Below are 27,778 nucleotides of genomic sequence, written 5' to 3' on the forward strand. Positions count from 1 at the left end.
TCAAATGTGCAGAAATTATAAATCCAATGGGCCTCTCAAAAGCATCCAGTGGGACTAAACACATTCTTATTAAAAGTATTTGCTGATCATTCTGTTTATGCAATGATGGTGGCCCAAACCCAATGCTCTCCTGTCCCTGGGGTTCAGGAGACATTCTTTGCTCTACATGATTCATTAGGCAGACTGAACATATTCCATTCAACTCCGTTTCCCTGAACAGGTTTCTCTCTTTCCAAACCAACCCTAAAGCTTCTCACTGTACCATTTGAGACAGAAAGGGAATTATTTTTCCCACCTCCTTGCAGGTCTAGTATATTTATTTTTCATTCCTCATCCCTTCACTACCCTGCCAAATGCTCCTGGTCAGGAGAATGGGCTGGCTGCTGTGGCAGCTGGAGGTCACTCTGCTTTCAAAGGTGATGGTCCATTTTACCTTTGGACCATCACTTATAAATTTCAAAGGACTTTTTTTTTTGCAGAATTTAATAATGTACTTCCCATAAGCTGTCTTAAAAAGGGCTAAGATTGGTTTCTAAAGAGAGAAGACAGAGGAACTCCTGTTGGAAAGCAGGAAGCCACATATGGGTTCTAAGGCCTGGCTAAAAGTTCTGGGGTTATTTAATAAATTGTCTTTGTCCTGTAATTTATTTTGGCTTGTCATTAGATAATTTTGGTCCTCATAAAAGGAACATAGCTGGTTCACTATCTTAACTGCCCCTAGTGAGTCACTGCTAGTTTACATCTCAATTCTCAGCAGGAATTTTACCCTAGGAGTAGAGCATAGGGAGATAATTACTGGGAAGCAGCAAATAAATGACTGTAACTATCAGGTTCACTTTTCCAAGATCCATCAGAATTATTTCAGGTTGTCTGCTTCAGTTTTGACTCATTATTTCTTGCTGCTATTTGTAAATGCTCTGTGTTAAATACCTCACCCAGCTCTGAGCTCCCTACAAAGGCATTTTCTAATATCAGCAATTAGTCTGGGCAGCAGTTTTGCTCTGGGCACTGCAGGTGCATCCTGTCCCTGGTTTCAGGCACTTGGCATATGAACAAAACCACTCTGTGGGCTCTAATTTCCAACAGCACACCCCAGACTCACTCCTCTGTGTCAAAGGCAGGGACACGTCATGCTGTGCAATGTGACAAATCTAACGAGGATAGAGACAATCACAGAAGTAGGAGAAGGTGAATATGCAAAAAAAAAAAAGGACAACATACGGGTAGTCCGTCGTACTGAAGAGGAAAGAGAAGCTGTGAGGGAGAGGGAGTTCTCCTCTCTGTCTCGGTCTCCTGACACACCTCGTCGAGGAGGAAGGATAGAGGAAGGCCTTGGTAGAGACGAACGCTTCTCGGGGCTCTTGCTTACTCCATCCTAATAGCAGCACAACAACAAAGGAAGGTTTAGTTTTCAAAACTCACTCTTTGGGCTATGATTTGCTGTATCTGCACACAGAGGGGGAAACCTAATCCTATGGGCCCAGTTTGGTCCTCACACAGGAACCTGCGGGGATCAGTCACACTCCATGCTCTGCTTTAGCTCCCTGGTGCTTCTCTACTGCATCAAAACATCTTCTGATGACTATCCTGAGACATCTAGGGATAGTCTTGGATCTAAATACGGATGGATTCCACAATTGGCTCTTACTAAGTAAAAAAAGTGGGGGTTTTAAGTGCAAGTTGAAAGTAAAAGAATTCTCTAGAGCTCAAATATTAAATTCCTGTGTGAATTTACCTGCAAAGTAACTGCACTACTGGTGTCCAGAATACACCATACACTAGATTGGTAGGTGTTGTGTGATTTTTGCATATTCAAGCACTAACTTGTAAATTTCTTATGGAGATAAATTTTTAACTACAGGTTTTGTTGGTTTTTCTGGTTTTTTTTCCCTCTGAATGTGGGATTATAAATCCTATTGTTTTAATTCCTTCTATAATAAAATGTTTACTTTTTGAAATCAGTGCATACCTTCTCTTTACCAGAGTAAAGTAAACCCCTCTTTACCATTAAGGCAATGGACATGTATGTTAGAATATGTTTGAGCTTATGAGATGTGCAGCCAAAGACCAGTATAAGCACACATTCTTCCTGAAGACAAATGATGATGGTCCCAACCAGTAAAAGACACACCATGTATGGCATTAAACAAAAAAATCCAAGTCAATGGCAAAACCAATTTTTAAATGGGGATAGTTAACTCACCATAATGTAAATTTGAAACATAAGTTAAATGTAAACATGGAAAAGCTGGAATGGACTGCCAATCTTTTTAAATTTATACTGCAACTTCTTCACAAAGTCCTATGCATTGACTAAATTTGCTTCTTGAGCATTTGGATTCTGCCCTATTCCATCACCTACTGCTGGTAATTAGAATTGTACCCTCCTATGCTGGAGATTGAATTTGATTTTGAAGAATATTAACAGGTCAAAAATTACATTTTTTAAAACTTGGATGGCAAATTAGTCCTGCTGTTCTTTACCACCTACCCACTTGCAAATGGCTGTAACTTCTTGGCAGTTAATGAAGTAGCATCCATATGATCAACAGAAAGAAGATATCTCTTTCTAGTTATAACTTCACTTAGGTTTCCTCTGGAGTATCTCCATTTTTATCCATCTTGTAGCCTGCTAATCAGTTTTCCTGCCACTGGATGTAAGTTATCCCACAGGAGCTTTGCAGGGAATTACTCAAATTCAGTGGGTAGATAATGTGTTTCATGGAGTTCACCTGTGCATCTCTGACTCTCTTCACCAACTCTGCTACCTTACCTTAGCATCTGATTTTGAGTCTCTTGGGCCTGCAGAGGAGGGCCGAACAAAATAACTGTCTGTATCCAGACATGTGGCCCTTTTAGTGGTTAATGAGCAAGCTGAGCTGGGTCTTGGAGGAAGCAATGACTTTGCTCTAGACTTTGAGGCAGGAATCTTTGACAAAGAGGCAGTCTAGTCATGAAAAAACAAACAAAACACAACATGAAGCTGGACAAAATGAAAATACATGCAACATAGACCAAAAAAAAAAAAAAAAAAAAAAGCCAAGCTATTAAAAATACTTTTCCTGTGTCTGGTAATGGTCTATGCAGAGTTATGGATTCTAAGATTTTGCCTTTTTCTGCAGATGCTATTTTGGTCTTGTGTTATTAGGAAAAATCTGGTGCCAGGTGTGGCATTTAACTGGTACAACTGCTGCATTAGAAACAAGGGCAAAGCTACAGGAGCACCAAGAGATCCCAGCCCTTGAAAGTTGAAATATATCGCTCCAGGCTAAAATCAAGAATAAAACAGTGGGAATCTTAGAAGCAAAGTTACACCAGTATTCCCACAACAGCAGGAGGACAACAGTAATTCCTTATTTTGCCACAGTGTACAGACAAAATCTCTAACACACCCCAGATACTGCTCTGTGCATTTGGTGTCACTCCATAGAAATTCAAAATTTTATATTGGCAGTATGGAGTCCTGGGATGAGGAGAGTCATATATGGTTGAAAGGCTGACATGGTATGTTATTGTGAATGAATACTTGTTTGATACCAAATAATGACAATATCCCATTGAAAGAACAATTAAACACCAACAGGATAGACAGAAAATCTTTGTTGATACTTAGAAGCATCTTACTGCTTTACAAAAAGGAATCTCCTTGAAACAGAATAAGGCTACTTGCTTAAGAAATACTTTTTTTCTTCCATTAGTATGACTGATATTACAAAGAGCAATTGCAAAGGTGTTACCTTGGTACTCCTGATCCTCTCTGTAGTCCTACTAGCATGAAATTCCTCATAGGAACAATCCCAATGGACCTGTCATCCTGGGATTTTCACTGAACTTTAGCACTGAACTTGGCATTTGATCTCAATCCCCTAGACTTTCCCAATGTTCAGAAAAGGTGAACTGCTTTAAAGTTGTCTTGCTAGAAAATGAGAAAAGAATGTGCTGTCCAGCTCTGACAGGCCTCTGGCTTAGGCTACATACTCATCTGAGGCTGGTGTGCTGAATGTCATCCATGACATCACCCATGTGATTAAGAGTTGCAGAACTCTGTATCAAGCAATTCCAGTCCTACAGTACAGCTGAGAGGAGTTCTATTGGATGTCATCCTCCAGACCAAGTAGCAGGGCAAGAAATTAGGATGGAAGTGCTTTACTAGCAAGAACATATTCCCATAATGAGTTTTGCAATGAATTGATGCCTCTTTCTTTTTAAATACTTATTTTACTGTCTGAGAATAAACAGAAGAAAACCAGTGAATAATTATTTTAAAGAGAAACTACAGAATATGTGTTTCTGTCAAATCAAAGGCTTGTCCAGACTTTGACTGGTTTTTCATAGTTTAGTTTATGGGTCTCATCCATTTGTGAAACTTTGGATTGCATTTAGAAATCCATGAAGGTATTTATTGATGCTGAAACACTATGGAAGCAGGGTATCTATGATGGGTGGCCCCAAGAAGCAGACATTCTGCAAGCACCTTTCACCTGGCTTTCTGAACTAGACATAAAACTAAGCATGCATTGCTTGAGGCCCAAATCTTCATTCTGTGGTTTTCACCATTTTCAACTTGCATGCAAGAAATTACCCCTATAATGAGACTGAAAAACTCTTGTAGATAAAGGTTCTAGTCACAGTGCAAAGACTTTTCACTCACATTGCTCAGTGTCCTCTGTGAATACATGAATCTAATGTGGATGCTAAAGATGGACAACACTGAGATCTGTCAGTAGAACAGACGGGGAAAAGGCATGACCTTGAGCTACTGCACAGCTCTGGTTATCACAGTCTAGAGCTCCCACATGGTATTTATGTAACAAGGCACTTTTTAGCATCAGGAATAGCAGCAGAATCTGCCCAGAGCTGGTTGAGCAAGCAAAGAAACCATGTCTCAATCCCTGCAGGAAAACTCAGTCTCTGTTAGCAAGACATTACCTCTGACCTCTGTTTTAATTTATGTTGCTGGAAGGGTCAGCTGCCGAGAGGACAAAGATCTATGTGATTCTCAGGGATTGCTGAAGTGTCGATGCAGAACCCTCATTTTATTTCAAGGTGTTCCTAACACATGGCACAGGTTTTCATCACCTCCCTGTGAACTGCAGGTACACAGCTGCTTCCAGCAGATGGAACTGTTTAGCTTTTCCTGAACTTGGCCTGTATAAACTGCAGTCTGAACATGAATAACAAAACTGACCAGGCTGGATGATCTAACATTACCAGTGGAGAGGAAAAGGCTGCACTTGAAGGACATAAAAGCTGAAAACCACGAAGAAACAAAACAACAAAAATAGGGAGAGAGCTTTATAAAAGCAGAGGCAGAAAAGAAGAGAAAATATCCAAGAGGTGTGCGAGTGTGGCAACCAGAAAGGCAAGACAACAGGGAGAGAAAGTAAGCAGGGGACAGCTTTAATGTGCTATAACATAAGGGGCAGGAATAGGAAAGGTATACAGAAAGATAATTTCACAGAATGATTTTGTAGTGCTTGTACTAGAGGACTCCATAAACACTGAAAGTGGGCAGATATTGGCTTCTCTTGTGCCAGTGTTGATGGTCTGTCAGGAAAAGATAGTAATAAAACATGCTCAGACTCAGCCCATAAACCTGCTCAGATCTTAGTCACTTGTAAAGAAGCTCTAACAGTTTCCCAGTTCTGAGCTGGAATGGGTCAGACCTGAAAAACCATGGTTCCTCCAAAGCCTCCAAAAGGTTACACTGCTCTCAGCACTACCAGTTTCTTACAATTCATAAACAGTGTGTAGCACTTCATGTGACACAGCTTTTTGCTCCCCAAAGAATTGAGAGTCTGGTTTAACAAACAAAAGAAATCATCCATGGAATATACTAGGAAATATATTAGGAAATTTAGAGACATTCTGAAGAAATTCTTAATTGTTAATGATGAGGGATGGTCCTGCTCAGGGCCAGGAGTTGGACTTGATGATCCTGATGGGTCCCTTCCAACTCCACATATTCTAGGATAACAATGACAAAGTGCTGCGCTGCAGATGTGAATTAGCATGTGTCACTGTGATGGCAAAAGTAATTGCATAGGGGAGAGTGAATAGAGGTTGGTTTCCTGGGGATTTTGGAGGGAAGGGACAGCAACAGTGCAGGGTCAGCAAGGAGCAAGGGAGTCTTTCCTTAAGAGAGCCAGACACAGGAAGCAGAAAAGGCTGTAGAGCAGCTGAAGGCAAGGCAAGGCAAGGCTGTAATCTGACAGATTATAGCACAGACAGTGGCCCAGGAAGTGGCCATACTGAAAGCAGTAAATGTAAATTCTACTGGCCACTAATTTCTACACAGGCATGGCCCCTGCAGAACACTGGGCTGTGGAATGGGTCACCAGGAGATATCCAGCAGTCCTGGAGGAGGGCTTCTGCCTTCTGTGTTTTTGTAACACACAGCAGTGCAGCAAGGTGACAATGCAAGTTGGGTGCTGCAGCAAGGGCCAAGATAAGCAGCGTATCCCACAGCATGGCCTGGCTCAAAATGCTGCCCAGACTTCAAGTCCTGCAGTTTGGAGTCTGTGTGCCCTCTGTGGGTCTGCAAACTGTCACCATCTACCACTTGAGACTAGACTTCTAAGGTTATTCTGGAAAGGTGGTTTTAGTTATTCTTTTAAATGAATAATGAATATGGTGAACAAATCTTAAATGGAACACACAATTACTTACTGAATTAAGACAAATAGATGTGAAATAAGGGCAAAAGGAGATTATAAAGATGAACAATAAGATTATTTTACTCACTGAGAGTTTTTCCTTTGCTTGTTTAAATACAGCAGGAGCCTGGTTTGTTTCACCACCTGCTGCTGAGAAATCCAAAGAAAGACTTGACAGTTAAAGACAGTAATAATAAGCATTTCCATTCAGTACACTTGTTAGACCAATTAAATAACTACTGTGCAAAGCAAGTACTTTGTGAATTACCCTCAGTGACTGTATGCAGACATTTACTTGCCTTAAAAATTTTCTCTATTCATCTTACTTGAGGTAAAATGGTATTCTATGTGTTTTGAACAAAATGTAATTCTGTATTCACGTTCCTTAAAGTCTATAAATGAAAAGAAAAAAGTTCCAGAAATAGCTGACAAATATAAGAGTTTCTGGTCAATCCTCAGACAACTTAGCAGTCTGATTTTCAGGACTGTCCTCTAAAAATCAAGCTCCTTTAAATCATCCACAAATTAAAATTTTAAAAGAGGCTTCTACAGTCATCACATTCAAAATATTAGCCAACATTCATAATGGAAAGAGAGAGATTCACTGTTGAATTTTCAGCCTAGTTGTGTCAACAAGGTCAGTGTGTCATGGTCAACTAAGCTCTCAAGAATTTAGAAATTCAAGGTTTATCTGGGACATCAAGAATGTTGATGCAGTATTTCATTTATTTGATACATGGTTTGAGGTAAGATGTTTCTCGTGGACTTCAAATCCATCCACACTGGTTTTTGAATGGGGCAACTTTTTGGAAAGCAGGTTATTAGCTTCACCCCAAGGCTGCTGCTTAGGAAGTGATGTGCCACTTAACAACTCACATGAAATCTTCTGGCACCTGTGCCAGGATGCCCTTGGTAAAAGCAGAAGTAGGACAACAACCACAAATGACAACCTTCTGCTATAAACCCAAGTGTTTTCCAACTTTAAGCCAACCCTTATCCCTCATACATGAAAGGTCAGGTTAATTTTTCCCTTTTGTAAGGCAGCTCCCAGGCGTGGTGAGGTTATCCCTGGTTTTCTGTCACACTACCCACTCTAATCCAAGGTGTAGGAGAGAGAACTTGTGAGAAGGAAAAGAATATGTAACTGCATACTTCAGTTCTTCTGAATTTTTAAGAGAGGTAAGTACAGCAGAGCCTTCCCGTGTCACACTTTACCACAGCTGTTACTGCTGGTTTGGGTCTGGTTTCCATCTCTTCTAGATAACCACAAACAGCTTCTTTCCTCCTTTCCTTGGCATTCAACCCTAACCAGTCACCACTGTGAGCTGGAAAAAAAAGCTGTGTCACTTGTGCCAATGTGCCTGGTAACAACCACAACTTCTCCATCTGAACACAAGATTTTTTACAGGCCCTACAAACATGTTCCAGCTCAGGGGGCAACACCAGAATTGAAAACAAGAAACAGAAGCATATAATAGCCAGGTCATTGTCCTGGCCTTGCCTCCAAAAAAAAAAAAAACTCCTCTGCAGTAGCATCTCACAGCCACCAATAAAACACAGGCCAGGCTGGGGGGTTTCACTCATGGAGCTACATTAGTCAAAGCAAAGATTTCCCAACTCTCTTGTCAGGGTTGGCTGTGCAATTTCTTTTTCAAATGGCAAGGACAAGTCTCACAAAAAACAGTCCCTGCCTCATGGATATGGTGCTGTCAGTTACAGGTACTTCCCAGTGTTTACCAGTGACGTGGGAATTTTTTTCAGGTATTGAGGGGCATTAAGGGGAAAATGTATTTTTCTGGGCCATTGTGCAAAACATAAAAGCAGATATTAACTTCCTTTGGTAGATATCTGTATCTTATGAGTGGACATGTTTCATTTTGAAGTCATGTGGAGATTTTAACTGACTGCAACACACTCAAAGCTCTGTAGACTACACTGCCAAGAACTTTTGGGGGGCTTCATTACCCAGGCATCACTAAAGCTGACAAAACCACTCCAAACAGGATGCACTGACAGTCAAAACTGGCTTCAAGAAATGGTGCTATATTTCACATAAAAAGAAAATGGGAGAGAGACAATGTCCCTCTAGATTCCAGATCCTGGAGAGACCTGGATGACACAATCAAGCTCAGGGATATGTAAGATAACATATGACCACCTGCACTCTCAGAATATCACACAGTATTGCAATCTTTCTCATGGTCTCCCCCCAAGTCCCATCAGGAAGTATAAAAAAGGGAGGTAGAAGAAAATAAGGCATACTGTAATTTTTCCAGCAATGAGTGTGCTGAAACAGTCTAAGAAATACTTTTGCTCACTTTCTAGCATGGTTTCAGCTCCTCTGCTTTAGAGCTCAACGTTCAAGCCACATTTCTGAAAGTTGTATGATCAATCTGGGTCCATCATTTTGGTAGCTCTCCACCTCAGGACTTAAATAAGGGAGGACTTAAGTAAGGGAGGTAGTTTTTGCATTACATTTCTCACTTTGACTAATACATCTGCTTCACTGTGCACTGCAGTGAGAGAGAAAAACCTCTGAGATTTGCCAAGGCAGCACATGTTTCAGGCACAGGGCAGATTTTATGCAAGTCCATTGGTATGACTCAGTTCTCTTTGGGATCCTACGGGTCAGAACAGTTCAGAGGAGGTAGTGGTAGATACCTGAGGGCATGACAGCACTGACCACACAGCTGCAGAAGTGTAAATGAAGTTGAGAACACTACAAAGCCAGTGCCTTTCCCCCACCCGTGTCCACAGCTTATTGAACCTCTTGGGGCTTTTGAAAGAACATGTGAATTATGGGTTGTAACTTCTGAGCTATCAAGATGTGCTTCAGCAAGCAGCAAGAGACAGCAATTAGAAATGTTTTAACTCTGTTTTAAAATTCCTCCCTCTTGGGTAGTTTTGGTTCAGAGTACAAGTTAGGACAGCCCAGAGACTGCAAACTGAGGAGGAGCCATTAGTGCAACACAGAGAGGACTGAACCAGCCTTTCCTTTCCTGGTTCCATTTCTCCTGAGAGGGGGAAGTAAAAGGACAAGATTCTGTCACAGGAGCAAGGTGATGGGATTGTTAGTTCTGGTGTCCCAATGGAACACAGCCAGGATACAATCCACACTTCATACAGCAGAGGCATGATACCAAACCTGCTCTAAACCATCCTCTTACTTCATTTTCACTGCTCAGACCTCCCTGCTGGGGCTGGTCTACATTCACAACAGGAGGGACTGGTGCAAAACTGCAGGGGAATGACTGCCTGGGGACACTTTTAGTATTGCTCTGCTTAACCATATGATAGGTAATGAATCCTTCTGTTAATTTTTAAGCTATGAGAAGATGCCTGTGCACTTCTACATTGCTGTGCATGGTTCTTCTCCTATTAGCCCTAGTTCCAAACAACAACACTACAGCGTGTGGCTACGTTACACAACAGAAAACCTGGCTTCTTTTAGCAATTTTTAAGATCACAATCAAAGTCAAGATGTTCATCCTTCCACTTTGAACTCACAGGAACCATGAACAATATGTGAAAAGGCTGGAAGAGTTATTTTGGTCCTCTAAATAATGATACATCTACGAAGTCATAACAGGAATAATTTCTTTCTTCCTTTCATCTTCCTCTACCAAATATTAAGATTTTTGCTTGGAATGCATTTCACAGTGTGAGCCCAGATTTCTTCTCTCTCAGCTCCATGCTGCATGTGGCTGGATTCTCCCTGTGGATTTTGACTGTACAGCATAAACATCAGTGACAGATTGGGAATTGTCAATGCAGATAACATCAATAAACAAAATATAAGTCTGAAACACTTCTTATTATGCACGAGAGTAAAAAATCAGAGTAATGGAAATGCATACCATGGTTTAAGTTGCCAACATTTTCCCACCAGAAAAAAAAAAAAAAGCATAATTAAAAAAAAACTAAAAAAAATAAACAAAAAAAGATGAGTAGAGATTCCTAGAACACCACACTCTAAGCACGATGCCAAGTTACAACCACAGCACTTGGAGGCCCAAGCAATGACAAGCAAACATGATCATGGCCTCCATCAAACAAACAAACAAATAAATACCGGGAAAGAAAAGAGAGAAAGAATAAAAGAAAAATGGTACAAAACACTAAAAAAAGCAATACTATTTGTGAAGATTGATACTCTTGGAAGAAAAAAAAATAGAAAAGCTGCTAGAGCTATGAGATTTACAAAAGAAAATGTCTATGTTTGCCAGCCACATTGCATAACTGAACAGAACGCAGTCACCTGTCTGCTTCCGTTTAACACAGGAGAGATGAGTTGGTCTAGTATATTTGATAGCAGGTTTTAAAATTATTTTCCTGGAGGGAGAGTGGCCCTGAACTTCAGTTTTTTTAGCAAGTTCAGCTTTCTTATACACTGCTATGGACAAAAAGAACACAAAAACATAGAATCAGAAAAAAAAACAGCAAATCATTTCATATGATCAATATGTCAAGTGTCTGGCCCACTGCCCCACAATTCCAACCCAATGCGTTGCTTCTTCTGAGGGGAACAAATCCTGTGCTGGAAGAGGGGCAGCACTGGGGCATTGGCTCAGATGCATTACCCAGTAATCAATGGGGATGTCTACAATGAAATAGGACCAGTGGAGCAATGAGCCTTAGACATGGCTTCTCACGTAATTGTACAATATCTCATTAAAAAACACTACCATTAATAATGTCATGGTACACATAATCTACAACAGAGTAACCAGATAGTACTGTCAAATAGTAAGAAAAAAAAAAAAAATTGTAATAGGAGTGTGAAATGAACCTTTTTTCCTTCTCACTTCATCTCTGGAGAGTGTGCTAGGTTCCTTTTTAGCTATTTTCCTTTCAGGAGTAGAAATCCTGCCTCTCCCAGTTTTAAAAGGTTTCTCTTTTTTATGCTTATCAAGAGATGATCTTCGCAATTCTCTCTCTGCTTTCTCCTCTTTAGGAACAGTCTCTAACTGTTCAGTCATGATGCTCCTATCATCATCTGTAGGATCAGAGCAAATTACAACAACAAACAAAAGATTAGTAACAAATGTTAACAATACTTCAGAGGAGCAGGGAAAAAAATAGTTGAAGACAGAGCAGACGATTAATTTTAAAAAAGCAAACTATTTTTACCATTTTTCTGAAACATGCTGAGATTACTAATATAACTGTAATAATTTTGCTTTTCAATCATTATGATTTGGAAGCAAAAATATTCAACAGACAAAACAGAAAGGATAATGCACACCTTGAGTGTCTGCCCAGAGACTGTCTGTGTCCATGATGGAGTCATCAATTGTTGTTTCATCTTTGTAATCATCACACGTCTCTGTTTTGTAGTTAGTGAGCAGGATTTCTTCTCTCTGGGGTGAAGCAGGAGCCTCTCGGGAGCCTTCCTTGGGCTCAACTTCCACTTCTTCAACATCTAGCTCCTCCTCAGCCTGGGAGTCTCCTGTTTCAATGTCTTCCTGCTGCGTAGCAGCAAAGCGCACGCTGTGAGAAGCAGATTCACCCTCATCAACTGTTGTCTGCACCACTGTGATAAAGTCATCCTCCACTGTCACCACTGATTCAATAATGCCTTTCAGCTCAGGCAGGGCTTCTGGGCTACCCTTGGCTCCCATCTCTGCTGCAGCAGGCTCGCCAAAGTCTGGGGGCATTTCTGGTACAAGATGCTGTTTATCCTCTTCTTTTGCTTCTTGCCCTGCTTCCACCTCTTCTTCCTCATATTCTTCCCCTTTTGGGGCCCCAGCTGCCACTTCACATGGCAGCAGCTTTTGGGTTTCCGTAGGTTTCACAGCTCTTTCAAGAGTCTCTTCAGCTCCTTCTACAAATTGTGGTATGCTCTCCATCTGAATCTCAGCAGGCTCCTCCTGGAGAGGCTCAGCTTTTGGAAAGAGGAGCTCCACAGAAGTCCCCTTAGCTGGTAACTGTGTGGGCATCTCTTCCCCAGACATGGGAGGTTTTGGATGTTCTGCTTTGATATCCTCTGGTTTCACAGACTCTCCATTCAAACTTTCTTGGGCTTGATCATGCTCTCCACTAGATTCATAAGATTCCTCTTTATCAACTGCCTCTTGATGTACCAGATCTGGCTTAGTTACTTTTTCCTTAATTTCTGTTTCTGACAGTTTGGTGCTGTCTTTCACATAACTAGGCTCAGTCTTGGAAAGTACATCTGCATCCTTTGCTTCTCTGGAGAAGATGGTCTCCTCTTTCTGCTGAGTGTCTTTGGGTTCAGGCTCTGCTCTTTTAAGAGAGGTTTTGTCCTGCCCTAAAGGAAGAGAAACAACCTCACCGATCTTAGTGTCTAACTTACTCTGATATTCTTGGTCAGCTCTCCTTGCAGCTACCTCCATATCGTGCTTAATAGCATTGTAATCTGGTTTAACTGGAGCTTCTAACTCAGCTATCTCAGCTATCTCAGCTATTTCAGGAACAACACTAAGAGTCTTCTCCTTCTCCAACAACAAACAAATAGAATCTTTTTCTACCTCTGAAGCAGAAATTCTGTCATACATTGCATCGGCAGGTAAATGAACTTTACTAGCCACACTTTCTTCTTTCCTTTCTAACACTGCCTCAGCTCTTGTCTTCTCTGGTTCTACTCCCTTAATGGGACAGACCTCTTTAGAGTCAACTTGATCTTCACTTTTTTCTAGCACAGTATCCAGTTTCTCTTTTTTCTCCTCCTCAAAGTCCCTCACCAGAGTGGATTCACCATGCTGACCTAAATCTCTTTCACTAAGGAAGTCTTCTTTTGATTTTTCAGCAGCTGCCAGCTTCACTTCTATTAAAGACAAGTCAGGAGCGAGGCCACGTCTCAGTTTTTCATCTGTGCCTTCGTAGAAGGGACAGGTTTCACTTGTTAAATTCTCACTGTCCTGAACTGGAGAAGGGAGTGGTACTGTGTACTTATTGAAAACACAGTAGCCCAAGTCTTCCAGCTGACTTTCAGCTTTCAGAATTACATGGTTTTCATTTGTCACAGGTGGCAGGGCTGTGATGCTGTCTTCCACGACGGTGTCAGAAGGCACTGGCTTCTTCTGTGCCACCTCAGCATCTGCACTCACAGAGGCTAATCTAGATCTTGTCCCTGCCAAGTCTAACATTTCAGGCAGGTCAGGAGCCAGGACAGCCCCATTTTTGTAGTAATCTTTGGCCTGGAAGGATGGTTCAGCCAAGGTCTCAGGCTGGACTTTTTCTTCTACCATCACTTTTTCTTCTTCTATGTGCTCATCTTCCTCTCTACTTTCAATGGGGAAGCAGGGGGCCTTCTCCAATGCTGGTGTGGTTGCTGGCAAGTAGTCATCACCTTCATCCATACTTCCACTAGTGTTAGTGAGAATATCTGAAGCGAGGGGAGAAAGATCATGTGCACGACCAAAACTAAATCCTAGGGCTATTGAATCCAGACAGGACATGGGCAAGTTAATAGACATACTTCTCTGTTCAATTGCAGATCTGCCCCCAAGTCCCAAGCTCCTGCTCAGAGTTAGGTCATCTTTATTTTTACTGTGAAGTTCTCTCTTATCCCCGTAGACTTTGGGGTCAATAGTGAACATTCTTTCTGTTGGAGAACTGGGTTCTTCAGATGTGTCTGGTGTATAGCTCTGAGCCAGGGTACTGTACCCCATTTCACGAGCATGCACATTTGGCTGCTGATTCAATTCTGTCTGTAATTCTTCCTCTTCCTCCTCCTCTTCATCTTCAGGTATTAGAGGACCTCTCTGATAAGGCTCATATTTACTCTCTTTAGTGTCACTTAGCTCATAGTAATCACTGCTTTGTTTCAGACCATCTGCTTTGAAGGCTTCCTCTTTCAGAGCAGAGGTTTCAAAATACTTTGACATTCCTGACTGATCCTCCTCTTCTTTTATTTGATGAGGAGCTGAAACACTTGTCTTACCCTCCTCAGTATCTTTTTTAACATCTCTCTCTTGAGAAGCTACTAGAGTAGGAGTCTTCTCAGTGGTTAAACCGGGTGCCTCAGGGGCTTTCTCTGTTACTCTGGATAACTGAGCGGTATCAGGGTGCTCTGCTGTTTTCTCAAGAGTCAGTTCATGGCTTAACTTAGCTGGGGGTACCTGTGTGCTTTGCTGCGCCTCCTTTTTCACATCTGCTGCTGCTGAGAGCCCACTTTGGTCTGTTTCTTTTTCTGCTTTGAGAGTATCAGGTGACTTTTTAGCTTCACCATCCTTTTGAAAGTCTGTTTTGCCTGGGGAAAGTGTCTTAACTTCTGATTTTGTGGTAATTTTACCATCATCTAATATTCGAGCCTCCCCTTTATCAAAGAAGTCGTACCTTTCTTCCTCATCACTCTCATCCTTAGTCATGTCTTTTTCCTCTCCCCATGGAGGGATTTTTGGGGTGCTTGGAGTTTTCAATCCATCTACAGTTACTGCTGAGACTTCTTGGAGAGATAATGTCCTGTCTCTGTGGATCTGTTCATCTTTACTGAGATCTTTGGCAAACAGTTGGTCAGTAGGTTCCTGATGTGTTTTGAAACTATCTTTGAGTGAAAGCTCCTGGGGGAGAGCAGGAGATGGGCCTGAAGGAAGTTCACTTTTGGCTGCTTCTGCCTTGGGTTCTGGTAGCAATAGAGAACTTTCACCATGGCTGATGGCACCACCTAGGATATCTTTGAGGTTGTCTTGAAATTTTATAGCCATAACTTGGTTGGCTGATGAGGGCACACCTGCAGTCCTTTCTTCCACCCTGCTCTCTTCAGGCAGCTGAGATGACAAGTGCTCTTGTTCTTGAGGAGCAGGAGGCTTAGCAGCAGGTTCTGCAAAACTGGCTTCCCCTTTCTTCTGTGAATCAGTTTTCAAGATCCATTCTGATGGAGGTGAAAGCATTTTTTCTTTGTCTTTGCTCTCTGAATCCTTTTTATCTGCAGCCTCTGCTTTTGCTGACTGTGGAACTAAGGCATCATATTTAGGTTGCTCAACAGTCTTATTGTCCTTCCCAGATTCACGTTGCTTTGTGTCTAATGGTTCTGCTGCAAAAGGGCATGTGCCCTCCTGGACACGGAATTCCATCTTCGTGGCTGCAAGTAAATCTGAAGTAATTTGTTTGGGTTTTATAGCAAAATTATTTAAAGCACTTACAGGCAGGCAGTCATGTGGCCTACAACATTTTAATATGATTGATGGAATGGAAAGGGAGAAAGATGTGAGCATGCAGCAAGACATCCACCTAGAAATTTGCTTTGAAGTGTTAAATACTAGTTTCCTTTCAATGTATAAGGTTTTATAAGGAAAATGTGAGTTGTACACGTATAAATGCGAGCACGGAAATGAGATGATTTCATGTAAATTCTTTGTCTTCATGATTTGTATACAACAGCAAAATCACAACAAATAACCTCACTTGATTAGAAGCTTTGCTGGACTCTGTAGCTTATGTTAGTTTTGTGATAGTGAAGTCTGCAACTTCAAAGGAATCACTAGTACCTTTGTGTGTTGCTGATATTTAAAACATACATAGTTGTACATTTCAATGTATTTTTATACATTTTTGTTCTACATGCAACCTAAACTAGAGATAATGCTTGCGAAGGGTTTTGCAAGATTCAGAAGAGGCTGTTTTTTTAACTGTACCAACTTACAATACTCACTCTTTGTCAAATGACCAAAATCTCACTGCTGTCACCAAACCAGCATGTGGAAATCAGCAACACATCTATTAATACTCCCAGATCTTGAAGGTCTGGTCTTCAAAATGGCCAGTCACCTACAGCTGTAGCTGAAGTCAAAGAATGCTTGGCATGTTTCTGTGGCTCTAGATCAGGCACTAATTAAGTTAATTCGAAACTAAAAAGGCTTCTCTTATACTCTGTCACTTTATTTTCAGAGGGTAATACCTACTTAAGTTTTTTTTTTAATACCCACTCTGTTAATCATTAATAGCTTGATCTTTTTTTAATGTCCTGTGGATCCTATCTCCTTGAAATCTTCCTATAATGGAAAATATAAGAGAAAGACTGCAGAATGTGGCATACCTTTCTGCACTAATCTGGAAATTAGATTTTATGAGTTTTTTCTAAAGCTTGTTACAACTAGCATTAGGCCAACTCTGAATTTCTTCAGATCTGAAGTCCATGGAGCCATCTTTTTGCTCTGATGAATCTGACTGGTTTTAGAACAATTACTACTGAAGTATTGCTCATTATTTAAATATCTGCATATGTTAATACTGAGTCAAAAAAGCAACTGAGATTCTAAAATCTACAGGTACCCAGACTACAAATCTACACCTACAGTAATTTTGCTCCTTTGTATTTTTACATTTGGTGACTGACTTGCAATCCCCATGAAGCGTAAAGCATGGCCACTGGGCTGATGTCATCCTTGTTTCACAGAAATTAAAGAGCTAGATACTGCTTTTCTCCATGTATCCTACTGTGTCACTTACTGTAGTGCAAGCAAACAATTCCAATGGCATCAAAGCATATTCTGATTGCCAAAGGAATTCAACGCTCTTCAGCTGGGCCATTCAGAACACAAGCCTCCTAAAGGCAGCATTCCTTAGCCAGGTAGGGAGTGGGTACATCACTAGTCCACATAAGGTGTCTTTACATTAAAAGAATACCATTAAAAAATGCCATTAAACGAAAAATACTGAAGCCTAGTTCTTATGTACTGAAGGATGACTGCAGTAAATATTTTGTTCAGAGATTAAGTCTAAACTTCACTCAGTGCACCCAGTCCTAACCTTCACTTTGAAGGCAAATGTCCCAGTGGAAGTGATGGAGATTTTGCCTAAGAAGGGCACTCCAGCAGGGTTAAACATTTGTAATAAGGTGGCACAGGCAGAAAATAAGAGTTCTGGCAATGACTGAGGAGAGGAGGGGTGGATTGCAATGGATGACAAGGGTATGATATAAGAAGCATCAGCTTTAAGGAAGCTAAACCAGAATGCACTGAAGCACACACAAAAAAAAACCAAACAAAAATCCTGCACACTGCAAATGAAAACATTTCTACAGTTTAAGCATCTTTATGTCATAGTCAAAGGCGGCAAATCTGCTGTTTGAAAGAAATGCAGATGAACCTCTGCACCAAAAAGAAAAAAAATACATAGATTAGCAATGTGACTGGCAAACACATCTCAGATGGGGAAAAAAGGCTTACACAGAGGAATAAGCTTAGCTGCAAAGCAATATTTTATCATGGCAAAGTAAAAAACTCAGGAATCAGCCGCAGCGGTGGGAAACCATGTTGTCATACAGCACCTACACAATCAAAGTATCCACTACACACTCTTCAAGCATAATAACAAGAGCAGTCATACTAATAAATGGGAAAAACAGAAAATGAAGCAGGCTTGGAAAGCACTGGAGAAAGCTGGAGAAGGATTTGCTGGCAGCAAACACATGCAAACCTAAGGAGGACACACCTTCCTCAGCCAAGGAAGGGGGTGTGTCTTTCAGGAGTGCTCCCACCACAAAGGTCACACCCTCCCTGCTGGATGCCACATTTGGCACTTTTTCTTCATGACACACTGAACCAGAATCCGACTGACCCTCACAGAGGGCCTTTGACTGGTCCAAAAGTTTAAGGGGCCTGTGCTCTTTCCCCATTTGCTTCCCAGAAAGAGCAGCAGGTTTCACTTCCACAGCCATCAGACTCTTTACTGGTTCTTCTTCTTGGGGATGGAAAAAACAGATGACATCACCACCAACAGTAAGCACCAAGCACACAGCTGAACAGGATTGCTTTTACATAACCCTTTCAGGACTGCATTTACATAACCCTTTCACCTCAATATTTTCGATCTAAGTCTGTAAAGGACTGCCAGTACCCAGTTCATTTTAGCCACCATGGAACTGAATTTTCCTTAGGGAAAAAACCAAACCAGAAGTCTGCTTCCCCCCAGACAAGCATGTTTATGCCACAAGATGAGAGCTGAAAGTGTTTTACAGGCATACCCCTCCCAAGCATGACAGTGGGTCAAATAGTCATTGGAAATGGAGATGGAATGGAATGATGGATGGCTCTGACAACACTAATGCATCAATGAGCTCAAAGTACACTGAGATTTTTCTAATAATGTGCTGTTTAGCCCAGTACACGACATTCAACTGAGGTGGAGGAAGGTATGAGGCATTGATTTCTTTCTGCTGACCTTGGTAATACAGACTGCTGAGTGCCAGCAAGTCAATCTACTGTATGAATCCTGGATTTGGCAAAATACTGAGAACTTTCATAGTCATAACAGGCCTTGTGCATGGCTAATGATTAATGTTTTTTGCAAGATTTCTGCCAAGTTTCCTACACTGAATGGGTTTATAAACAATTTCTCCTTGACACTGCCTGACATCTGAAATCTGTATGTGAAAATTACTATTTTAACCTAAGAACTCTGTATTTTCTTTTCTGTTTTCCCACTTATCCCCAGGCTCCTCACCATCAATTAAGTCAAAGTAACCAATGAATGCAATATAATTATTTGTTCATCCAAATTTCTAAAACATACCACTCAGCCTATAGGCTGTTAGGATCAGTATAGTAGAATCAAGAACAATCTTTGCTTATGCCATGGCAGAAGAACTCCATTTCAGACTGGTATTCCTGCCACTGCTATTCAGACAAAAATTACTGTGCACTATTAGCATTCCCTCTGGTAAGAAGCCAGAATTAAGTGTGAATCCTTTGATTCAGCAACGTACTCAAGGAGCTGACCAGCAGCCATGCTGCAGGCAACCTGATGACATCCCTGAGTTTAAAATGTGTCTCATGATGAAGTACTTTGCTGAATCAGACTTAGAACAAAGTGTTTTCAAATCTGGAAGTGGGTGTATCCATCCTCTTGGAATTACAAGGGCTTTGTTTTTCTCCTGAGATTGGTCCAGTGAAAACTAGACAATCAATCATCCATTTCAGTTATGGCCTTAAAAGCGTGATTTAAGGAACATAAACACTGAGGCTGAGAAAATATCACTATGTAAAGAAGAACACATTATTAATAACAAAATAATTAAGGTTAGATACTGTATCTTAAATGAACAGAAGCCAGAAGATTCAGAATCAGACCCCGACCAATGCCTGAGCATTGAAGAAATATTTGCATGTGGGCAGACTGCAAAAGTAGCCTTGCAGGACAACAGGTCTCCAGCTACAAGAGACTCTGACCTGAATAACTTGCTTTAATTTTCTGTTTCTGATTTTATGTACTTTTGTGTGCATCTCTCTCAATTAAAAAATGTTAAGGAAAGCCTTTTATTTTACTCTGAGCAATACTCCTTCATTTCCTGTAACACTTTACAAAAAGCCACCTGAATAAAAATAATTACTCAAACTAGAAAGTTATCCTTGAATTAACAAAATAATCATATAGCCTCTCTTTGTGCAGCAGACTCTTATGCCAAACAGACTGCTGGCCAGCAAGGACAGCTGTTTCACACAATAGTCTCAGCTGGAAGGAACCCAGAAGGATCATCAAGTCCAACTCTCAAGTGACTGACCTGTACAGGGATTGAATCTTGGCATTTGAGCACCGTGCTCTCACCAGCTGAGAGGATCTCAGGGTCTCATAATGCCTATCTTTCCACTCATGATCCAGCTTATCTGCCTTTTTTCTCCTCCACATAGATGTTCTGAGATCTTACACTTTCACCAGAGGCAGGTGATTTGACTGAAAAGAGCTGCCCATGAACTAATCAGGTTGTTAATTACAGCTGTAGGCACACAGCTCAAGTAAGGCTACCCTTGTGATTCTTCTATCTTCCTGCCTTCCATTAGATATGCTGACATGAACAATTTTCAATTATTCGTGCTGATCTCTTACCCATGCTGTTACAGTAGTAGGCTGTTAATTCTGTATTTTTCCTGTTAATTCTGAACAACCCTGATTTTTCTTAAAATGAGCCAGTGACCAGTTTCAGGGGGACAGCTCCATCCTCCTGAGACACAAACCTTTAGAGGATCCAGTACTATTTTTAACTTCAGCTCCCAAGACTGAGTGCTGTGAATTGAAACAACAACTATTTCGCTTTTGAGTAGTCAGCTGTTCTGTTAGCCAGTGAAGAAGATTCTCCCTTGGTTTTACTTTTACATAACCCCTACTGAAAAAAATACTACTTACTGATGTGCTCAGGTCATAGAAACAGAAGTACAGAGAGGCTTTTATCCCTCTGTGTTTGCAGTCAGCTGGCACAATGCAAACAGAGTGTGTCCACAAAACAACTGGAAATCAAACAGGACCTATTATGGCCTGAAATTACCTGTGTACACTGGGGTAAAACTTACTTACTTCACCTGCTGGTGAATTAAAGTCCTTCCAGGGCTATCTTTGGTATAGGCATATTTTTCCCCCATTGTGTAAACAATTGACTTACTTTCAGTAACAATATTGTGGCCTACTCTGTGTACTGTTCTTGGCAGTATTTCTCTGGCACACAGAACAAATTAGCTTCCAGTTCTTTTAACTAGCTGCTCCTTTTGCTTCTGCTATAAGCCAGGCTTGAAGAACAAGAGCCCTGATTTAACTGGGAACCACAGTTACACTGACCCCAAAGCTGCTCATGCTACAGCTTTACCTAGACATGGAGAGACTCTTGGAGGGGCATCACTTCCATCTGGGGAGAAAACACAATTAGGTTTCCCTCCCCAGAAGGCAGCAATGCCATGCACATAAAGAATGGAATGGATGGCAGGTGAGTAGAGGGGAAGAGGAACCAAATGGGACCATGCTCATTTCACCTTCATCATGGCCCAACAAGACCTCTGTGCTCTTCACTGTGGCACTGGGGTGTGTACTAGAGCCAGTCCACTCTGAGCTGAACAAAGGGTGTTCATAGTACTCCTCATCTGAATTGCAGGGCTCCTCCTTGGGCACAGACACTGAAATGGAGGGGGCCAGGTGTCTACGCCACTCCCGGCCGGCAGCAGGCGCGCAGCCGGGGCAGTGCTGGAGCAGCCCCACCTTATCCTCCGCCCCTGCATTTACAAACAGACACACAGACAAAGGCTGCAGGACAGACACACACACAGGAAAAAATAAAGCAGGATGGACAAATGCTCTAGCACCATCAGCCACTATGCCATGCTGGAGTGGATGACACCAGCCAGGCTATGGGTTAATGCAGGATGGAGGAATGAGCAGTTGTGCATTTTAACACACAGAGCATGTACCTGGCCCTTTCTGCTGGGTAAACCAACATCAGACACCAATCCTAGGAGTAAGTGCATTTCAAAACTACACACTAATGACTTAGAAGAACACATGCTGTGCACAAACTGCATCTCACAACTCACACTATACTCATATGTATTCACACCTCACTGACTGTACTAAAAACCTCTGAAGTGTCCTGACATAGTTGTATTCCTCTTAGTCATCAGATTTAGTACTTAAAAGTGTAAAATTTCAAAAGATCTTTAATTAAAAAGCAAATCAGCTTACATTTTGGCCAGTGGTGACTTTATTTTTCATTGTACCTGTTTCAAAATCCCCCACTTTTCTTTTTCCTATAAATAAGCAGCATTTAAACAACAAAAAGCCCCTTCCCCAAATAGCTAGCAACCTTTTTTATCCCAATAAAGGCCACAAAGTGCTGCTCACAGCAGTCTCTGTCAGTCCTATATTTTATGCTGTTGTGTCATGTTTCCATGGGTGAACTAGCTCCCACCTCAGTATTTGCTAATGCTTTGGAATGACAGGCTTATTCCCATCACTGTAGCCTTGCAGAAAATCACATTAGTGGGACTACACCAGCTACTGACAAGTACAGGGAGGGGCAGTTTTTGCAAGACAAAGAAAAATAACACTACCCAATGAAAATGACTGGCCTACCATCTCATCCATACAAGCCTAGAGGGGAGACTTGGGACCTCCTGTAGGCTGAGGAATCCTCTCATCACAAATAAAGCTATGAAAAATGAAACATTTAGTGCTAGAGAAAAGATGTTTAAGTCCATTCTCAGTGTATGACACCTGATAGTTTGATGAACACTGATTCATGGGGTGCCTTAAGCAGCTGCAGCTGTTCCACTGGATTTCCTACCAGCTTCAAGTACAAGTCCATACTTTGTGTCTCTGGTCTTTCTAAAGGCAATTATAACTTACAGGATTTCCCCCAGAGCCTCCAAAACTGTCACTCTTAGATCCAAAACACTGTCAGAAAGCAAGGCTTTAACACAGGCAGTGTAACAGATCTCTTTGTGGGATGCCAGAACAAGAGGGCTCAGGAATGCTACCCTACCCAAGCCTTGGAAACAATTTTGATCGAAACCAATCCCATTTATAAGAGCTCTAAGGTTCTTCTTGGCAAACAACACCAAGTTTTATGTTTCTTTCTACAGTACATAATGACACAACAACCATCTGTATCTTTACAAAAAGCTCCTCTGCTTTCTCAAGTAACTGGCAGCAAGTGTCCTGTAATGTCATGGCATGGATTTCTTCTGCCTGGGAAAGGATTGCTGTAGGAGAAACCAATTCCATGGGTCCATGTTTTAGACTGGTGCCAGCCCTGAGGCTGGCTGGGACCAAAGATATGCTGTGTGCACAAAGACCACATGTGGAACTCAGGAGAGAACTGTAGTCACAGTTTCTTTCAGGGGACAAAGAAGTGCCCGAACCACTGATAGTTTGGCTGCTTCTCTTCTGTAGTGGAATCCAACCCCCATATTCAGGGGTTTATGCAGTATTAAAAGAGGCAGGTGTGGAAAGAAAACCGGGCAACCCACTTCTGCCAAGCAGGAAGCTCTGCAGAGCACTGCAGAGCATGCTAAGCACAGTGCTGTGCCCAAACTTCCCATTCTTCCCTAGTACTTAAGAGCCAGAAGCAAGGTTTCAGGGATCCATCTCAATCTACTTGCAGCGCAGAACCTGTGGATTTCTTCTCCACAGAAACGTCTACAAAATTCTGTAATAAATTTGAGGGGGCTCACAGTTTGCAAAAGGCAAATTACAGGGGGTGAGCCCAGAGTTCAGGGCACGAGAGACCAGGAATCAACTTCCTCCTAAATGCAAGAAGGTTCAAAACTTCAACTCCCCCTTCTCTGCAGCGTGCCCTCACACCAGCCCATGAATTACTGAAGACAAGAGCTGAATGAACAGAAGCACTTACCACCTATTCAGCTGGAACTGGGACATGAAGAAAAGAAGGGAAGGTGGATATGGTCAAGAGGCTGAATACAGAGAAGGGAGATGTGCAGAAGGAGAGGTTCTCCTTCCAGCTGTGGGTTTGTCATGGGGCCCTTCAAAAGCAAAATGCATCAACAAGAGTGAAGATGAAATCCCAAAACTTGTCTATACTATTGCAAACAGGGCTGAAAATCCCTTCTTTCTAGGCTCTGAATGACTATAGGCAAGAAAACAGAGACCTTGCCTCTGCTCCTTAAAACTGCAGGAACTGACAGCAGTGGAAAGGATTAATACATGCTATTGTGATGATCCAAAATCACCAGGAGTGCAAAGCCTGCTGCTGTTTGGGGCTGTTACATCTGTGGCTATTTTACAGATTTACATTGGTTTTTTTATCAGTTTGAAGAAAGATATTTTCAGAATTAATGCAGATAATTTCATTAACAGGATAATGATGTCTTCTAAGGAGGCTATGCTTTTATTTCAGCAATAAGAAAAATCCTTTGTTATTATAGTCCCTTCTAATCTTTTCTGTCTCAATACATGGGAAAATTCCTAATGCATCTTAAAGTCCAAGATTAAAATAATTTCTCACAAAGGCTTATTCTGCTTTACTTTCCTTGTATATTTTGAGAATGCCTTTCAATAAGTAATTTTCACCATTAACAGATCCATTTTCATACAACACTTGATTCTTTTCAGTTTACAACACATTATTATTTGGTATATAAAGGCTAACCTGCCTATTTCAAAGTGGAAGACAGTCCATCAGAGGCACCCTTCTTTTCTTTAATGTTTAAAATTTTTTTACATGAAGATGTTGACCATCATCAAAAGGCAAAGAGCACAAAAGAAATGCCAAGAAATTAGAATATTACATCAGTCCTGCAAGACTAGGTACAACTGATAAAAGGATTAGAGGGTGCTAGGGAAAATTTAATTTCCAGAACAAAATTATGTTATTATAGTTGAAATAAATATAATAGTTTCAATAAGGCAAATCAGTTCTCTTACCTTCTGCAGCAGTAAAAAGGGACAAGTTCATTTGAATGTTTTCCTGCAGCCAAATCAAAGAAACCTACATCCAACCGACTCCTTTCTCTCATGAAATAAACCTGACCCACAAACCTCTCTGTCTTTCCTACCTTTTTTTTTTTTTTTAAATTTGTGTTTGCTGCATGGCTGGCCACATCCACCTTTGTCAGTCTACAACAGTGATTTCCTTGCTACATTGACTGAAGAAGTCTCTTGGATTCAAAGCAATGCGACACACACTGACAAGTGCATTAGGAAAAGCTTCTGGGAAAAAGGGGAAAAAAGGTCTGAGGCAGACACACCAAGTGCTCACCTTTTTTGTTCAATTAATTAACAAACTGTATTTTACTCAGCAGAAAGATGGACAATGTAAAGGTGCATGAGGATGGATTGCCAGATGGTATAGGGAACAGGAGGTTTAAACAAGTACAGTATAACTGGGTCAAACCCTACTGAGGCAAACTCTTCTGAATGGGAACTTTGCCTGAATAAAACTGACAGGTCTGGCTCACTCAGGTCAGCAAAACCTGAACTTTACCCACAGAAAATAAGGACTTTATCTTCTGATACAGAGCAAAGCACAAGATTTTTACCAGCATTTTTACTACACTGAACTGACAACACTGATATTTTGGTAAAAAGCAACATAATAAATTTCTGGTGAAATTATTTCCAAGTTCTTTCTGTTGCTTCAAATAGCTCTACTGTGAGTTTCTGTTTGAGAGCCAGACATAAACAAGAAGCTTCCAGTACAGTTCATTAAATACTCAAGACATCACTTCTATCCATACTTCCCTCACAAAATGGACATCTGCTCTTAAAAATGAAGCACTGAATCAAAATCTTCCATGTTGTGGAAACATTTCTTTTGACTAATGTTTAAGAAAATTATTTGAAAGTTATTAAAAACCATGACATTGTGTAAATAATCAAAACATCTCCCAAGTACTGTCCTTTCAGCCCTTGTAACCACCTCTGCAGGGTGAGTACTATTATATTAATTCAATTCTACATGCAAGGAAAGAGAAAACCTACAATGTTAAGTGACTTGCTGAGTCATTTCACAGCTGAGAGCTGCAGTCTGGCAGTGGATAATAACCTCAAGTTGTAGAGTGTTTTGCCACCTTCCTGTGTAAGTACAACTAGCAAAATGCTTTCCATTTGCTATGGGGCCAATCTACAACCTCCTGTCAATAAAACAATATAAGAACTTCTTAAAATCCTGAAATACAAGCAAATATACAGCTGATACAAGTAGCACACAAAGCCAAACCTAAACCTGAGGCTAATGGAAGAACCTTGACTTTGGCCTGAAGCAGAAGAACAAGCCCTTTACCATGATATGAAAAATAGTGATAAAGCCCTGGTAACAATTCTAAAAATCTTTGCTAATGCCTTACCAGTTCTCTTTTCAGTTAATAGTTTTGATTGCCATTACCTCTGTGTGATGAGTCTAGGAACTGTTGTATTGTTTTTTAAACACACAACAGGCAGATTTTTTTTTAAAAAAACAACAACAATCAATCACTCACGTTCTTTATAGCTGTTACTAACCACACCTAGCAGGCCCTTCCAGTAGAGTGGACTGACAAATGTTGTTGTTAACACAGCCTGTAATTTCATTGAGTCAAAAATGACTGCGTGATGGAACATGCCTAATTGCAGTGTCCTCATTAACTGAGTCAGAGAATGCTAGCATGTGAAATAGAAACCATCCACTTGCAAAATTCATAGAGGCTCTGTGTTAAAATACCAACAAAGTTTGTTCAGCAGATGATAGGAAATTATTTTCATGCACTTATGTAACAAAAAGAAAGATAAAACGCTGAAAGAAAATCCAAGAAGGAAGTAAGTGGAGACATAAAAATGTTACTGACATGAGTTCAACTGACAGTCCCCTGGAGATTCTGAACCCAAATCCTTCTTATCCCCATGATACAGCTCAATTTGAACACACTGCTGTCTCCCTGTGCTGTTGGCCTTGATGCAGCAGTTGTCTTCTGCTGAACAAAGCACTCACGCACACGCCTACACTGCGGCAGCTTCGCTGGGATTCAGGCCTCTGCTTAACACCAAGGCAACATTTCAGTTCTTTGCTGGAGGAGTTTTCAGCAGGAGGAAAATGCAGTGATCAGGGGCTACTGAAACTGAACACTCGTGCAGAACAGAATAGAAATTTGCTTTTTAAGACTAGAATGCGACTGCTGCACTTTGTGTGCAGAACTTCCAATACATGCAGGCACTGGAGCATGAATTACAGGTCAAGGGCCAAAGAAATGATCCAGCTCTGAATCTCCTTGCTTTCATGCATTTAAGATTCCAAACCAAAAGGCAATGGTAACTTTAAAAATGCAGCCAAACACATCTCGAAACAAAAGATGATCTATACTTAATCATCGTTTCGGTGACCACACTGGAACAGCAGTGGCTCGTATTGCATACAACAGACAAAAAAGTAAGCAACACTATTTCTTTTTCTTTAGCATGGATGTACTTAGCACATCCCTCATCTACCTCTGTGCATGCGTCTACCTCATCCATGCACTGCAGTTGGTTTGCAGATGGGGAGTTGTTGCTGAGAATGGCTTATTTTTCACATGAGAAGTATCTCCACTGCAGAAAGTATCTCCGTTTTCTGTTTTCCCCATCCTTTAGATCCATGTCTCATGCCTCTGCTGACAGCTCTGCACTGCAATGTCCAGGAGACCCTTACCTTCCTCCAGAACTCCAGTCTGCTCAGAAGCTGGTGATGGAGGTGGGGAAGGAGGCAGGTTGGCTGACTCTTCAACTGCTAGAAATCAAACAGTGAAAATGAGAGAGAGTCATTAATTCCAGGAAGACCAATACATGATGTAAGCTGCAGTTAGCCTGTTCTGCCCAGCTGAGGAATTATCTGATGAAGTCTCATGCCTGCTGGATTTTTAGACAGACCCTTGCAGAATACATGGACTTTTGAAATTATAATAAAAGGATTTATTCTTCTGTTGTTGATTCGT

At 41.2% G+C, this 27,778-nt stretch overlaps 1 protein-coding gene across 1 annotated transcript in view; it reads right to left on the reverse strand.

Moving 5' to 3' along the window:
- Positions 1 to 27,778, reverse strand: part of MAP2 (microtubule associated protein 2) — a 233,301-nt gene that overhangs the window by 23,156 nt on the left and 182,367 nt on the right. Inside the window, exons 7-12 of the mRNA XM_053947580.1 lie at positions 27,496 to 27,573; positions 11,902 to 15,702; positions 11,446 to 11,652; positions 10,915 to 11,049; positions 6,745 to 6,806; positions 1,222 to 1,375 (exon numbers count right to left, since the gene is read on the reverse strand). Of these exons, the coding sequence (XP_053803555.1) occupies positions 1,222 to 1,375; positions 6,745 to 6,806; positions 10,915 to 11,049; positions 11,446 to 11,652; positions 11,902 to 15,702; positions 27,496 to 27,573 (4,437 nt within the window). The remainder of the gene's footprint in view (positions 1 to 1,221; positions 1,376 to 6,744; positions 6,807 to 10,914; positions 11,050 to 11,445; positions 11,653 to 11,901; positions 15,703 to 27,495; positions 27,574 to 27,778) is intronic.

This window comes from Vidua chalybeata, chromosome 7, assembly GCF_026979565.1.
Source record: "Vidua chalybeata isolate OUT-0048 chromosome 7, bVidCha1 merged haplotype, whole genome shotgun sequence".
Taxonomy (NCBI): Eukaryota; Metazoa; Chordata; class Aves; order Passeriformes; family Viduidae; genus Vidua; species Vidua chalybeata.